This window comes from Neolamprologus brichardi, chromosome 10 (genome assembly GCF_056152115.1).
Source record: "Neolamprologus brichardi isolate AB-2024 chromosome 10, ASM5615211v1, whole genome shotgun sequence".
Taxonomy (NCBI): domain Eukaryota; kingdom Metazoa; phylum Chordata; class Actinopteri; order Cichliformes; family Cichlidae; genus Neolamprologus; species Neolamprologus brichardi.
The window spans coordinates 33418382-33432957 of NC_142113.1; the positions used below are offsets into that span (position 1 = coordinate 33418382).

The 14576-nt window shown below is 43.7% G+C and overlaps 1 protein-coding gene across 1 annotated transcript; it reads right to left on the minus strand.

Moving 5' to 3' along the window:
* Positions 1–7354: 7354 nt before the first annotated feature.
* serpinf1 (serpin peptidase inhibitor, clade F (alpha-2 antiplasmin, pigment epithelium derived factor), member 1) lies at positions 7355–14202 on the minus strand. Its single transcript, XM_006785169.3, has 8 exons — positions 14100–14202; positions 11882–11942; positions 10937–11132; positions 10407–10562; positions 9551–9754; positions 9011–9150; positions 8329–8539; positions 7355–8154 (listed from the first exon to the last, which is right to left on the minus strand). The coding sequence occupies exons 2-8, from the start codon at positions 11939–11941 to the stop codon at positions 7907–7909; spliced, it is 1215 nt and encodes a 404-aa protein (XP_006785232.2). The 5' UTR covers position 11942; positions 14100–14202; the 3' UTR covers positions 7355–7906.
* Positions 14203–14576: the final 374 nt, after the last annotated feature.

A 14576-nucleotide genomic window follows, 5' to 3' on the forward strand; every position in this document is an offset into this window, starting at 1 on the left:
AAGCTCGGTTTCTCTGAGCATTTACTTTTGATTTGTTTTTGTTTCTTTTAAATCCACTTTAAAGTTTCAAAATTTATTGATTTTTTGTTTTTAACGTCCTAACACCTTGGGGATTTTTTTATGTAGCTCGTTTGTTAGAAATATTTGTGAATAACTGTAGTTTTCATTGTATTTTATATGTGACAGCATAATTTCAGTAAATTAAACAGAAGATCTTAATATTAGTGCCACCTTTTATTTTTTAGATTCATAGAAAAGAAGTAAAATACCCGCACTCAGCTTCTTCCATATTAAAAAAAATATGTTGAAGACATGAAGACATTATAGAGAAAAGAAAATCAAACTAAATGTGGATCTATATGAAAACTCGTTTAAACATTTCACATTAAAGCTTTCAGCATTTTCAGTGTTTGGATCCAGATCACTGCACCACAGATGCCATCATTAAACACAGGAGTTGATCTTAAACTCAGATTAAAACAAAAATGTCGCTCGCGCGCACACACACTAGCAGATCTGTCAAACTGCGATCAAATTTCCTGAAGCCTAAACAGGCATTCTTTCCAACTGACAGATTTATTGAGCTCCTCATCGAGTTTTCATGAAACATTCCAGCTTTGAGGTGGGACCACCTGCACAAACAGGCAAGTTCAGGCAGAAGCTTTAAGATGTCATTGGCTGAAAGTCTGTGACAGTTGGAGCACTGATGGTGCTGCAGGCTCAAACATGTGCGCTGCTCCTACTTCAACACACAACAGGTATGTGCAGAGGCGGAGCGTGCGGCATCACACTTCAGTGCAGCAATTCACAATACAGGGTAAATATTTCACATCGAGATGTCAATAAACTCGAAGAAAGATGAAGACTGACTGAGACAGCAGCAGTATAAAATCTCCTCCATATTTAAACTTCTTCAGCTTTTTTACATCTGCAAGCCCCTTTGCAACCCCCCTCTACCCTAGCTCCTCCTTCCATGCTGTCACTGAACTAAACAAACATCATCATTATTAGCTAGTTTTGTTAGTAGGTAGTATTTTTCCCGATGCTAATGAAGTTGCAGAGCCATCACAGATCTGATGAGACATCCTTTACATCAATAGCAAAATATATGTTTTTGTAGCACCGACTAACTGGTGACATCTCAACTCTTTTAAATGTAAAAACTTAAAGTCAGTCTGTGAGCCCCAGTTCTGTGTGGGAAACAAGAGGAGAACATCTCTCCTGCTTAATCTCCATGAATATCATCAGTAAAGTAGAAATGTGGGCCTGGCCTGTGGGGGTCTCGCTGCTCGTCTTATTGCTCTAGGCTTGGATGTGAAGCACAGACCAACACGTTCTCACTCCTGACGAGTTAGAGCACAGACGGGTGAGCAGAGCCACGGTGCCAAACCTAAAGAGGATCCGAGTGACTCTTGTTTCTTTTAAACTGATGCAGCATGCTTTCATCCTCTTGCACTGCCGCGCTGTACAGGAAACAGTTTTTCAGGCTAAAGGTCTGTTTCATCATGATGTTGTGACACAGGAGGAAGTGAGCGTCCTACAGACATTGTGCAGTCAGAGCTAAAGCGCCACCACAAAACTGCACCGACAGCTCCAAAAAACTCCGTCGTCATCTGGGCTCTGCTGGTTTTGTAGATGTTGAGAAAGCAAATTGTAATTTGAACCACGGCTCATGTCGTAGCTCATATCGTAGCTCATATCGTAGGCCTTCATGAAGCAGAACGTGCTCAACTCAAGCTAAAGAAAGAAATACAAACTTTTTGAACAGTGATGATTTCAAACTGCTGGATCAGCATTTTTGATTTGTGTTACGTGAACCTCCTGATATTCTTTACACAACAGGTTGTTGTGTGTTACACATGTATTATTAAATCAACTTTATCTGGGCAGTTTTTTTCTTTTGTTTTGGGGTCAAATTTTAAATTACATTTGAATTTAATATCTTAATACCTTTTTCATTTTCAGTTTGTTCATGTGAAATCTAACTTTTTTGTTTTTAAATGAAACTATTTTAAAGGCTTTTATTTTCATTTTCACTGATCGGGGACTTTGTAGCATTTTAATACTGTTTGTTTTACTTTTGGGTTCAGTATCTCTCTTTGTCTCTGTCCTCGGGATGCTCTGCTACCTTCACCATGAGTACATTTGCTTTTCTCCAGTTGTTTTGACTTTTTTCTGATTATTTATTTATATACTTGTCAATAGAAAATTGTATTTGTTTAGTCAGTATAAGCTTTTTATGATATAAGTTTGTGATAGAATACTGCATGATGATCTTTTCCTTGCTCAGAACTGATCGTTCTTTATGAAACGTGTTCTGATATTTGTATCTGAATCTATCCACAGCGATAGTAAGAAGTTGAATAAGCAGTTCTGACCTTGCACACACACACAATCACATACATACACAATCACATACGCACATGCTCATGTCACTGAACGAACGTATTAATTCCTGTTGTATAAATAAAGAAAGCAGACGGTGACACTTGTCCTCGCGAGTAAAGACAACTGCAGTGTTTGTGTTTCTAACTCAAGTGTCTCAGCTGAAGAACTGCAGGGTGATTTAAAGAAATCCCCTGTCAATATTATTTATGCCGCCGATATGCCAGTATCGGGAATGTCACAGCTGCAGCTTCCTGGTTGTAGAAAAGACAATCTACCCCAACTTTTGTCCCTTAGCAATAAAAAAAACGTGGCAGCTTTCACTCGAGTATAAACATGACCTCCAACCTCCTTCTTACTGCTGACTTCAGCAGATTTCCTGTCAGGTGTCGTTTCCTCCTGAATTCTTCCAGGAGCGACAGCTTCAAATTCACAGAAAGTGACAGACGGGTTCAAAGACTGTGTGTCAGATGGAGAAGGACAACAAAATTCAAGCTTTCTATCATAAAAAGACTTTTCAGGATATCAGGATTTACCAAAAAAGCCATGTTGGATCTTTGTGTCCAACATGTTTTAACAACACAGATTAATTTCACTGCCACGTCTTTTCCCACATTATCTGATATCTGGATCCCAGGTGTCAGCAGACCTGAACCCTCATCAGCGTGTGGGTACATCCGCCTGCCGTGTGCTTTGTTCTGTTCTCACGCTGATGTTGTAACGTGTCGGCTCTCTTTGACTTCCTGAGTAAACAGTTTGTAACATGAATCCGACGTCGTCTCTGTCACAGCGATCGTTTATGCAATCGCTTCATTCATCAGTCTCATGAAGGACTCTGGTTACTTCTGTCTGAATTTTTACTTTCAATTTACAGAAAATATCATTAAAAACAATAAATTCATTTGGAAAAATGACAATTAAGAGTTAAATACACACAAAAGGACAGACGATCATTTCAAAATGAAGCAAACTGACAGAATAATCAGGCTCTGCTCCAGGAAGCAGGTTCACAAACTGAAAGTTTATTATATCTGAGCCAAGTCCGTGTTTTTAGTTCCAGAAAGGCCGGTCAGAGTTAGTTTGACAATTAGCCATCATCAGAAGAGCATCACCATGGCAACAGATAAGTAAAGGCCAGAACGGGAGGGGAGAAGTGATGAACTGCAAAAAGGTCTTCTTCTTTTATTGCACTCTGTTATTTCTGCCATTATGGAAACAATCAGTAAGATTTAGAAGATAAATCTGATTTCATCTTTAATCTAATCTCAGTCTTCACTGACACACCAGGGCAATGACAGTGACGTTTCACACTGATGGAAGAAAGAAGCAGAAGTAAAAGCAAACATGTTAAAATAAACATTAACTATAGAGCTGTCTGTATGTTGGACAGATAGATTTGACATATTTCAGTTTAATTATAGACTGTGGACAAAATCAGCAGCTATGATACGGCGTTTATCCGGGGCAATCTGGAAAAGGACTCAGTGTGAATCCGTGATCCATCTGGGACCTGCCCCGTTACAGAGCCTCGGATTCCTTAAGGGGAATCTGGTTCTGGGTCGACCCACTGACACTGATTTAGCTGATTTTCAGTAGAACAAATATTGAGGCTCAGAATGTAAACATTTAAAATGTTGTTTGACATCAATCTGAATTTCAACATGATATGTAATCAGATTACAATTAGCTGCATTTAAAGTGATTGTGTGCGCTTTGCTGTTACACCACATGTGAGCTGGACCGAAGTTTCTCTGCTGCCGCTGGCGGATATCACTGAGTGTTTGTCGCCCTCTGCTGGACACTCATCGTGTTGGCTGGTGAGTCTGGACTGCAGAGTAATTATCAGCATCTCATTAAAGTACAAATGTACTCATTTACATTACTGCATTTAAAATGTGAACTAAACTGATGGAGTCACGTCAGTGTTTCTCCTCAGCGTCCTGCAGCTTTAAGGCTACGTCCACACTGGCTCGGATAGATGTGAAAACTCCACGTCCACACTGGCATTTCCAGTCGTTTTCACAGAGTTGCGCATCCACGTTGAAACGCTGACGTTCCAGTCCTGCGCATGCATGAAACACAAGACGATTCAACCTGCAACCTCAAACGAAAACGCATTAGTGTGGGCGTGGCCTAAGAGACTTTAGTCCAGAACAACAAGGACAGACACACAACGAGGACTTCTGATTCAAGCTTTTCCCTCCATCTGGGAAGTGTTTCAGGAATGTCAGACTGGGTAATTGAGACCACGTGTGTGCACCACACTGATGTGTGCCCCACACTGATGTGTGCCCCACACTGATGTGTGCCCCACACGGATGTGTGACCCACACTGATGTGTGCCCCACACTGATGTGTGCCCCACACTGATGTGTGACCCACACTGATGTGTGACCCACACTGATGTGTGACCCACACTGATGTGTGCCCCACACTGATGTGTGCACCACACTGATGTGTGCCCCACACTGATGTGTGCCCCACACGGATGTGTGACCCACACTGATGTGTGACCCACACTGATGTGTGCCCCACACTGATGTGTGACCCACACTGATGTGTGACCCACACTGATGTGTGACCCACACCTCCCTGTGAACATTATAATCGCCTGTCTGAGAAAGCTTTCCACCTCTGCTTACTTTCTATTAAATGTTTCAGAAAAGTGTGATTACGTCAACTTTTAATGATTGACATGATGAGTTTCAGTGAGGACTGCAGCCGCCGTGTGCTGTCTGACAAAAGCACCTTCAGGTATCTCTGTGCATGGAAGAGTTATGTAACCTATTAAAACATGTTGCCAGTAGCGCCCTCACAAGGCGGGTTATAGAAGCCTCCTGCTGTCCCACACGCTTATATGTTGTTGTTTTATTGTTCATTTATGATGTGATCTCCAGTGTTTTCCTGAAACTGCCGTCACCTGTTGTTCATGTGTGACAACACTAATAAAGTTATAGTTCAGTGGTGTTTATAACACACATTGCGAATACAAACTGAGCTCTCTGTCTCACGGTTGCCTCTCCTCACTCTGCTGAAGTTCCAGTGAAATGTGACTAAAGAAGTGGAGGGAGGTCTGAGAGCTGGAAGAACGTTTGTCATCTGGAAAACCAGGAACAGATGCAAATGAAGCCAGGCACCAATGAATAATTCATCATTCAAAAGAAATATCAACATGAACATGAATGCAATTCAACAGTTTTATTTACATAGAACCAAACTCCAACAATCAGCTCAAATCACCTTAAACGTCACCGTCAGGTCACAGTTATAGCACAGAGAGGAAAGCAGCTGTGTGAGGCTGTACTTTGATCTAAACACTAATATCAGCAGCTGAGATTCTGATCTTACCCTGAACTGTTCTCGAGCTCCAGATTCACAATGAAATTTTATCGTGCATTTTAAAACCAGCTGTTAGTTTGATGAATATGACCTCGATGCTCTCCTGCTGGCACCACGGGGGCTCCTGTTATCACTATATTTACTGTATGTGGATTTTGATGATGCTCCAGCTCATTTTGTAGGAACCTTAGCGCAGTGATGTGCTGCCACAGGTCTTGGTATGTCCCAGCTACTGCGATTTTACAGAAATAATACTTTTTAATTCTTCAGACTGTCTCGTGTGAACCAAATGCCACTGCAGCTTCATAAAGCTTTATTAAACAACAAATGTAAACTGACCAATTCCACTTTGTGTTCATCAAACTTTCCCTGATAGCATCTGACCACGAGACTTTGTTGGTGTACTGACGTTCATGTTCACAACTTTACAGCTGCTTTAAGTAAACTTTCATTTTCAGACAACACTGCTGCATCCTAATCCTGTCCGTGTGTAAGAACGCAGCTTTCAACCCTTAAATGTTGAAATGATGGAGTCTTCTTCACATACTGTATTATTTTACAGTGTTTAACAGAACTAACTCCCTTTAGCACAATTCTCTCATGTGAAAGGCTGTTAAACAGAGTCTATAGAGTGTGATGGGTGCCGCTGAGAGTGATGCACATGTGTGTTTTTGTTTGGCAAAACTTGGAGCTGAAGATCATCAAAATAAAGAAGTGCTCAAATAAATGCTGATGGAGAGAGAAAGACCTGAACTAAACTCAGTGTCAGTCCATAAAGTAAACACCCTTCTGACACACACATACTCGTTTTCATATTTTAGTGAGGACATCTCATTGACATAGTGCTTTCCCTAGCTGCTGCCTAACCCTGAGCCAAACCTTAACCATGTTAAATGTTTTCAAACTCAAGGAGACGGCATTTGGTCCCCACGAGTACAGTAACATGTCAAGTTTCTGTCCTCACAAAGACGTCTATACATGTACACACACACACACACCATGGAGTGAGTGTGTGTGCGTCTGGCTTTCATACAGTCATCAATCTGAATGTGCTGAATTTGAATCCACCAATCAGGAGCAGCTTGTGTCTGCTTAGACGTGTATTTATTTTGTTCCGTTTACGAGTGATTTCAGTCTCATCTTCACTCAGATATTTCCATCATCTCCAAGATCCAACTGTGAAACACAGTTTTCACTACTGTGACTGATGAATGATTATTGATCGGCGTGCTCTGTTTAAAGCTTTACACTGATCAGGCTGATTTAAACTGATTGTGCAGTAACGTGCAGCGAGTGTTCATAGACTGACCGACAGTCTGACAGCATCACTGCCCACAGACTCTCAGAGTTACAGAGACTACAGCTTTGATTCTGATGATAAATCTGTGATAAAATCATCGTCTCTGTCTTTATATTGATGACTGAATGCAAAAGTGCAAAAACCAGCAAACTAATATTGACTGGTGACAGACACAAAACAGAACAAAGTCTATTTACAGCACTTTTCTTGTGCTATGAACACCAGGCCAGAGCTTCATGGTCTGCAAAGTGAGGTCGGTGCTGTGGCGAGTAGAGGGCGTCTCCTCTCGTTGTCCTGGTGTCTGCGAGTAAATGAGCCTGCTGCTTGCTCGACCTTTGAGACTTTTATTAGTATAGCAGTAAACATGATCTCAGTTTATTTAGTGAATCGTGATCTTTGTTGTAAATGAGAAACTGAAACAAAACACACGTGCTCAGGTTCATTGTCGTGTTTACTTCTTTTTAACAGAAATGACAATATTTGATTTTATAAAAAAGAATCTTTTGAGTATCTTGGGTGTGTTTGTGTATCCGCCGAGATCAACGTGATCACGTTTCAACATGAAAAATAATCAGATTCAGACATCTGCCAAACACCTGGAATCCCTCCTAGGACCTGCTAAGAGTGTGTGTGTGTGTGTGTGTGTGTGCGTGTGTGCGTGTGTGCGTGTGTGTGTGTGTGTGTGTGTGTGTGTGTGTGTGTGTGTGTGTGTGTGTGTGTGTGCGCGCACAGCTGCCTCGGTGGGGACCAATGTGAGTTTTGGGTCTTGAGGGCGTTTACTTTTAAAGGGCTGTTTCAGAGTTAAGTTTCAGACATAAGTTCTGAAACAGTCTGCCAATGGCGGTCCCCGTGAAGACAGGTGTGCAAAAGTGTGTGTGCGCTTTATATCGACAGGCTTTTGGGGTTGACCACCCGGCCGATAAAGAGCAGCGCCCCTGAGATTTCATCCCGGATCAGGTAGAGGAAGGGGCGGTCCACTCGGTATGTCAGGTGGCTTGGCGTTGTGTCGCTCGGGTACTGATTCCCCTCTGGCGCCGTCTCCATCGTGACCTTGTGATTGACAGAAAGAAGTTTGGCAGCCTGAGTGGAGATTTTCTCCAGCTCCGGGTTGTCCAGCCATTCAGAGAGACCTGCCGAGAGGGAGAGGAGGACGACCATGTTGATCAGTCAGCAGAAAAAGCCCACACTACTACGGCTTCATGAGGGTTTTTATCCTGAATGGACAGTTCAGCATTGATATATAAATACTAGTATGTTCCTATATTAGAACCCTCAAGTAAAAAAACGTGGTGGACCAAACTGACCAAGGTCGCCGAGCAGCGGCAGCAGGTCTGTGGAGTAGCTGAGCTTCAGGACGGGCAGAGTAATGGACACTTTGGCAGGAAGTAGCGTCATGGAGAGGTCCTGGACAAACTCAGAGGTCAGACTCTCCTCCACAAGGGTCATGTTGGAGGTCACATCCTCGGGCAAGAAGATGAACATGCTGACATCGTTCTGCATCTGGAGCTGAGCGATCTGAACGAGGAGAAAAACATGAAGAAATGTGCTGCAGTTACGCTGCTGCAGCCGTCGTTCGGAGACAGCTGCCGGGAACTCTTGTTTGATTTTTTTTTAAACTTAATAAGAAATGTCTGTCAAAGACCTGATAAAACTATTTTAGTCATTTAGCTCTGTCCACTTCTATTCATTAAGTATAAGCTCATTAGTGCCCCCTACTGCATCTACAGCTGAACTGCAGAACTATTTTTGTACGATGGGATGAATGAAAGGAAGAAGAATGGCTGTGTTAGATCTGCTCTGCCATCGTCAGGAGCTCAGCAGCGTTTTCCTCTCTGCCTTTGTTTTTATTAATAAATATCAACCCTGTATTATTTTTCCTTCGTAAAAAATGTGATTCTTTTGCATTATCAGTAAAGTCCATTTAAATCTGTATAAATGAAACTGGATAATAACCTGCTTCCGTTTAAAGCTATTCATCACGCTCACCGTGCAGCCTAAGTCCGAGTCAACCCCCATCTTCACTGGGTAGTTATCCTGTTGCATCATGGGAACGCGCACAGGTGCCGCGCCATCCATCTGGAAGTTTTCCAGCCCTCCACTCTGAGCGAACCGAGTCGTCCACTTCCCTGTTAGGACAGGAAACTAACCCATTATTCATCATGGCTGAAACTCGCTTTGAGGATCAGTCACTTGTCAGAACCTGTTCATGGTGGACATGGATACACAACCATACACTTTGAATTTGTTTCATCTTTTCCAAGAGTCGCTAAACAGATAAAGGTCACGGTGTAGCAGCGATCGGTCTATAGTCAACTCTCTGAGTTCGTCCCATTCCTAAAAACTTTAGTCAGGTGCCCCAAAGTTCAGGTGCGTTTAACATGTGATCACTTCACCTACACACAAACCCATACACTATTACAGTTATCTGATAAGTAATATTGATCACGGACTCACCGTATGGATTTTATTTATATGATCATTCTAACTAATTCGTAGATATCTGTGTCTGCAGAGCTGAAGACGTACCTTTAAAGTAGGCGGCGCTCACAATGCTCACGCCGGCGGCACGAGGGAGGGGCTTGGTCAGAAAGCGCTGTACCTTCCCGCCCGTCTGCTGAGACACCCAATCGTTGATTTCTTTCACATCTTTGGATCCTCCCAGCAGCGCCTTGGGGCGAACTCCATACTGCTGCTCCACAAGACCAAAGAACTCCTGCTTCAAACGAAGTCCTGACAACATGAGAGAACATTACGATCTCACAGTAAACACAGAGACAGTGACAGCGCTCCCGCTCCCCTCTGTAAACAAGTTCATGAAGAGTTTGTTGGCTCAGTCACAAATTTCAGTCCAAACATTTCAAACATTAAACTGTAAGATAAGGTGAAGGTGCTTAGCTCCCTTAGCTGCATCTGATGAAACTGCAACAACTAAACACCAAAATCCTTTTTAGGCTTCTGATGGTTTTATTGCTCACGTTGACTTTTTCTCCTCACATTTCTACCAGAACTCTTCCCAGAAGGTTGAAACACCTATGGTCTATGGTCATCGGGTCCAGCTCACGCACCACACGCTGCCCCTCAGCAGGCTTCCAGAAGAAAGCCAACCAGAAATATTGGGTTTAATGGATAAGGTCCCTAAAGAGGCCGTACAGGACTACAACTGCACCTTTCATTGGCCTTTTTGGAGTTTCTGTGTAACACATCAAATAAATAAGACCTTTTGTTTTTATAAATCATGCTAAGCTCCTTCGGAGGAGTAGGAATGAAAACTTGAAGCAGGACATAGAAAAGAAATGAGCTGAATTTGTGTTCTGTTGTTTTGGTTTAGCTGCAAAGTCACAGCTGATGTTTAGACTCCATCTCAACCCCAACGTGAACTCACGTCTCGCCAGGTATATGCGTGCAGCGGTACTCAGGCTTTTCCCCGCCGTCCTGACTGAGGCCAGCATGTCCTTCAGGGTGTTGTGGAGCTGAGGGTCCTGCAGGGTGTGGTACCTCAGGGCCCTGTACAGCTGCCTCTGAGCATGCTCAGATCCTCCTAGAGGGACAAGACGGCTTGTGTTAAGGTCACAACTGTTTTATTCATTAGAGAAACAGACGTGTGCATCACCTTTACTGTAAGAATGTCTCGGTTTTTAAATTAATATTCTCCACTAAGGCCCGTGTGTCCACCTCCTCCACACGGTGGCGCTGTTGTACAATCTTAGCTTAGTTGAAAGTGAACAGAGGAAAACTAATTGTGGTAGTACAAAAACAGACTGAAGTAGAAAAAACAAAACTGGTCCCGTGACACTGACGGTGTTTTTGGGAGCAGCAAATAGAAAGACCTTGAGCCAGTCTGGCCTCTGAGCTCGTCCCAACACTAAAGCCGAAGCTCGGGTTTGGACTGAGTGTGTGTGTTTGTGTCTTCACCCATGGACAGCTGAGTCAGCGCCTCGGACACGCTGAGCGGGGACAGGAAGACGTTGGTGGAAGCGTCGCGGCTCGCCAGGACGCGGAAAAGGTTGTAACCGAAGTCGGAGGTGGCAGCACCCATCTTTGTAGTCGGAGTCGTGAAGAGCTCCAGGTGTTCCTCCTCCCCGGCTGCCTCCTCGCCGCCGGTCTCAGACTACAACGGACCAATGATGGAAAGATTTCATGATTAACTGAACTTTTAAAACTTCGTGCCACCGATAACTCTCAGACAGACATCATGAAGCAAACATCATTTGGATGGCAGAAAATGTTGCTCATAAACCCGTGAAGCTAAACCGAGGGTGGTCTCAGCCTGTGCAGCCACCTTTGGAAAAACCCAGAAACCATTTTAATGTTTGTCAAACCACGTCTTCACTGATCTACCCTGAAGCGTCAAAGCTCGTCCTTGAGGGCATGGTGAGCTGGTATTTTTACACAGTCACATCAGCTCTGAGATTTTCCACCAATGTTTCATCTTCGTGTTGTTGATGTCGCAGCTTTTTACGGCATGTTGCTGCCATCAAATTCAAACATGTTTTAAAATTCAATGTCCGAGCCACAGACTGATTAAAGATGGATGTAGCTTCCAGTGAAGGCACCTGAAACCTGCGCTCTTTCTAAAGGCCACCAGGGGGCGACTGTCTGCAGACATGTCTGACACTTTATGGGCGCGTTCGCTCATTTTAAGTCTGTCTCGTGGTTTAGATTAGTTAGCCAATCAGTGTGCGGCTTTACAGTGAGAATAGGAGAGAGCGAAGACGCTCACCTCGAGGCTTCATAAATCAAACCAGTGGGTGGGGTGACGTTGGATACATCCATCTTTTTTACTGTCTGTGGCTCCAGCGTTTTGGCTCTGGGGATGTAAATTACATAACTGAGGAAAATATGTGCAGATGTTGATACCTGAGCGTCACAGAAGCTCAGCACGACTCCAAACAGCAGCAGGAAAGTCGTTCCCTTCATCCTGAAATCCAAACAAAAGGAAACAAGTTTTCACACATTTCCTCAAACAGAGAAGGAAATGAACCATATTTCATATTTCATCACACAGCTGCTGCTCCTCAGGCAGGGATCGCCTCTGCGTCAAACCAAACGCCTCTAATTTCTCCATAAGTGCAAAGAAAGGCTGAGCCAAACCAAGTCCAGAGGACGAGTACAGAAAAGTTCAGCCGCCACAGACATGAAATTATCCAAAACAAAGACAACGATCAGAGTCAGAGCCAGAAAACCTCGGAGCTGTGGAAACTCTGAAGTTTATAGCAGGTTATGTAACGAACTCTGAGCTGCTCATCGGGACACAAATCATGATCTCAGGTCTGAGCTCAGCGTTCATGAAAGAGTAAGTCTGACACACACACACACACAACCCCGTTCAGCTGTCTTAGTGAGGACCTTCATTGACATAATGCTTTCCCTGACCCCTGACCCCTGACCCTAAACCTAACCATAACTGTAACCCTGACACTAAAACCACATTTTGAGCCTCAAAAAGGCTTCAAACTTGTGAGGACCAGTGTGTGTGTGTGTGTGTGTGTGTGTGTGTGTGTGTGTGTGTCCTCACAAGTGACTGTTGGTTCTCACAAGTATAGCAGAATGCAGCTTTCGGTCCTCACAAAGATAGCTAGACAGGAACACACACACACACGGCCTGCTTTGTTCCACACACATCTGGACCTGCTGCTCGTACTTTTACATAAACAGAGGTCTGTCATTTGAACCTAAAACCACACACACACACACACACACCACAAACCACAGGCCTGATGGAAAACCCAGATGCTTTCTTCTTCTTTAACCTCCTGGTCGTCACAGTGTGTCTCATCTTTTCTTTCCTACAGCTTCATAAACTCAGAGATAACATGTCGTCAGTTAGATCTTTTAAACGTTTATGAGAGAAATAAAAGAATCTGTGCTTTCAGATCATCTCAAACTGGTTTCTGGAGATGTGAGACAGGGAGTGACAGGAAGCTCGAGCCCGTGAGTCCGAGGTCAGGGTTAATGAAAACTGCAGCAGAGATCTCCAAAAGTTGACTTGTTCATCTGGACGTAGCGCTTTGTGGGAGAAACGTTTCTTCCGTCTCAGCTGAAATCTTATAAACAGGACATTTGCATGATGACTGAAACCAGCCCACTGAAGGAGCAATGGGCTGTGAGGTCAGGGCTGGTTTCAGTCATCATGCAAATGTCCTGTTTATAAGATTTCAGCTGAGACGGAAGAAACGATTCTCCCACAAAACGCTACGTCCAGATGAACAGAATCAACTTTTGGAGATTTACATTCCTGGATGATTGAGATGCATCAAGATGATCACACTGAGGGCTGGATGAGCTGTGCCTAATGATTTGTCCCTTTAGTGCGTGGATAAGAATACCTGCGCACGCGCCCCGAGATGCACAACAGTGTTTCTGCTGAACGACACACGTCAGTGTAAACGAGTGCAGAGAGGTGACGTAGTTGACGTCTCATCCTGGACTACTGTGTGTGTGTGTGTGTGTGTGTGTGTGTGTGCGTGCGTGCTCGCGCGCTAACCCCCGCCCCTGCAGACCAGCTGACTCAGCGCGCTCCTGTCTCCGGTCCTCACTGGAACGTTTTTTCATTGGCTGTTTGTGAACTCTCTGATATCACATCAGGGATTTTTAAAGTCCAGGTCACTAACCTGAACATATTCCACAGTGAAATGTTTTTCTTGGCACGAAATTCTTTACAACCCCAAATAACTTCAAACCTGCAAACTTATTAAAAATCATCCGTTTTATCCGAACAATGAGAATTTAGAAAAATTAAAAATGTCCTTACAGCTGATGTAATCTAATGTGATGATCGTCTACCTGGTTTTAGTGACTCTGACCTGCTGCCCGTATATAACCTGCTGAGTGAAAAAGCCCAGATTTTCTGCTGAACTGGAGGAAAAACGCAGCGTGTCTGAGAAACAGTTTTTCACAAAGTCTGAATCAAAGCGCTTTGAATTCTGCAGAAAACCTTCCTGTGCTTCATGTCTGAGCTGCGCTGCTACGAATACGTCCAAGTTTTACAGTTTTTATTCCAGCTGGCGCAAAAAAAAAGTTCAAATTTGTGCGTAAAAAGCGCAGAAATGTGTCTAGTGCAGCGAGAGTCACTCACCTCTCTGCTCTCTGCTCCACGTCGATCAGCGTCTCTCTGCCAGCTCAGAAAGTGAGTCCTCCACCCCGCTGACGCCTCTTGTCTCGGCACCCTCAGCGGCGCGCATCCAGCTGCTGCCAGCAGAGGCAGCGGGAGCGCGCATAGATCCAGAAAAAAACGAAGCTTAAAAAAATTCTGGTGTTTAATAAAAAGTGTAAGCACCTAAAAATAACTGAAGTTTTGAGAGAACACAAAGAAACAACAGCTCAGGAGTGTTTCAGAGAAATCAGCTGAAGCAAAGACTGTAGATGAAAGACGTATGTGATCATGTGACACCACCCCCACACGTCTCTGTGCACGTGCTTGTGCCTGTTTGTGCTGTTCAAACACAAAGTTTGCATCTACATAAAAAACCTGCAGGTGTTCATGCTCCGCCCCTTTTACCCAGAGTGCATTTGAATCAAAAGAATGAAAACTGTCATTATCAGAGCACTGCTG

Excerpts from the sequence above, each read along its gene's own strand:
- serpinf1 (XM_006785169.3), bottom strand. The coding sequence starts at position 11,941 with ATGAAGGGAACGACTTTCCTGCTGCTGTTTGGAGTCGTGCTGAGCTTC. Across the intron at positions 8,540-9,010 it reads ACTCGGACTTAGGCTGCACG|ATCGCTCAGCTCCAGATGCA; the intron begins GTGAGCGTGATG and ends CTCCTCGTTCAG. Across the intron at positions 8,155-8,328 it reads GCCGCTGCTCGGCGACCTTG|GTCTCTCTGAATGGCTGGAC; the intron begins GTCAGTTTGGTC and ends CCCTCTCGGCAG.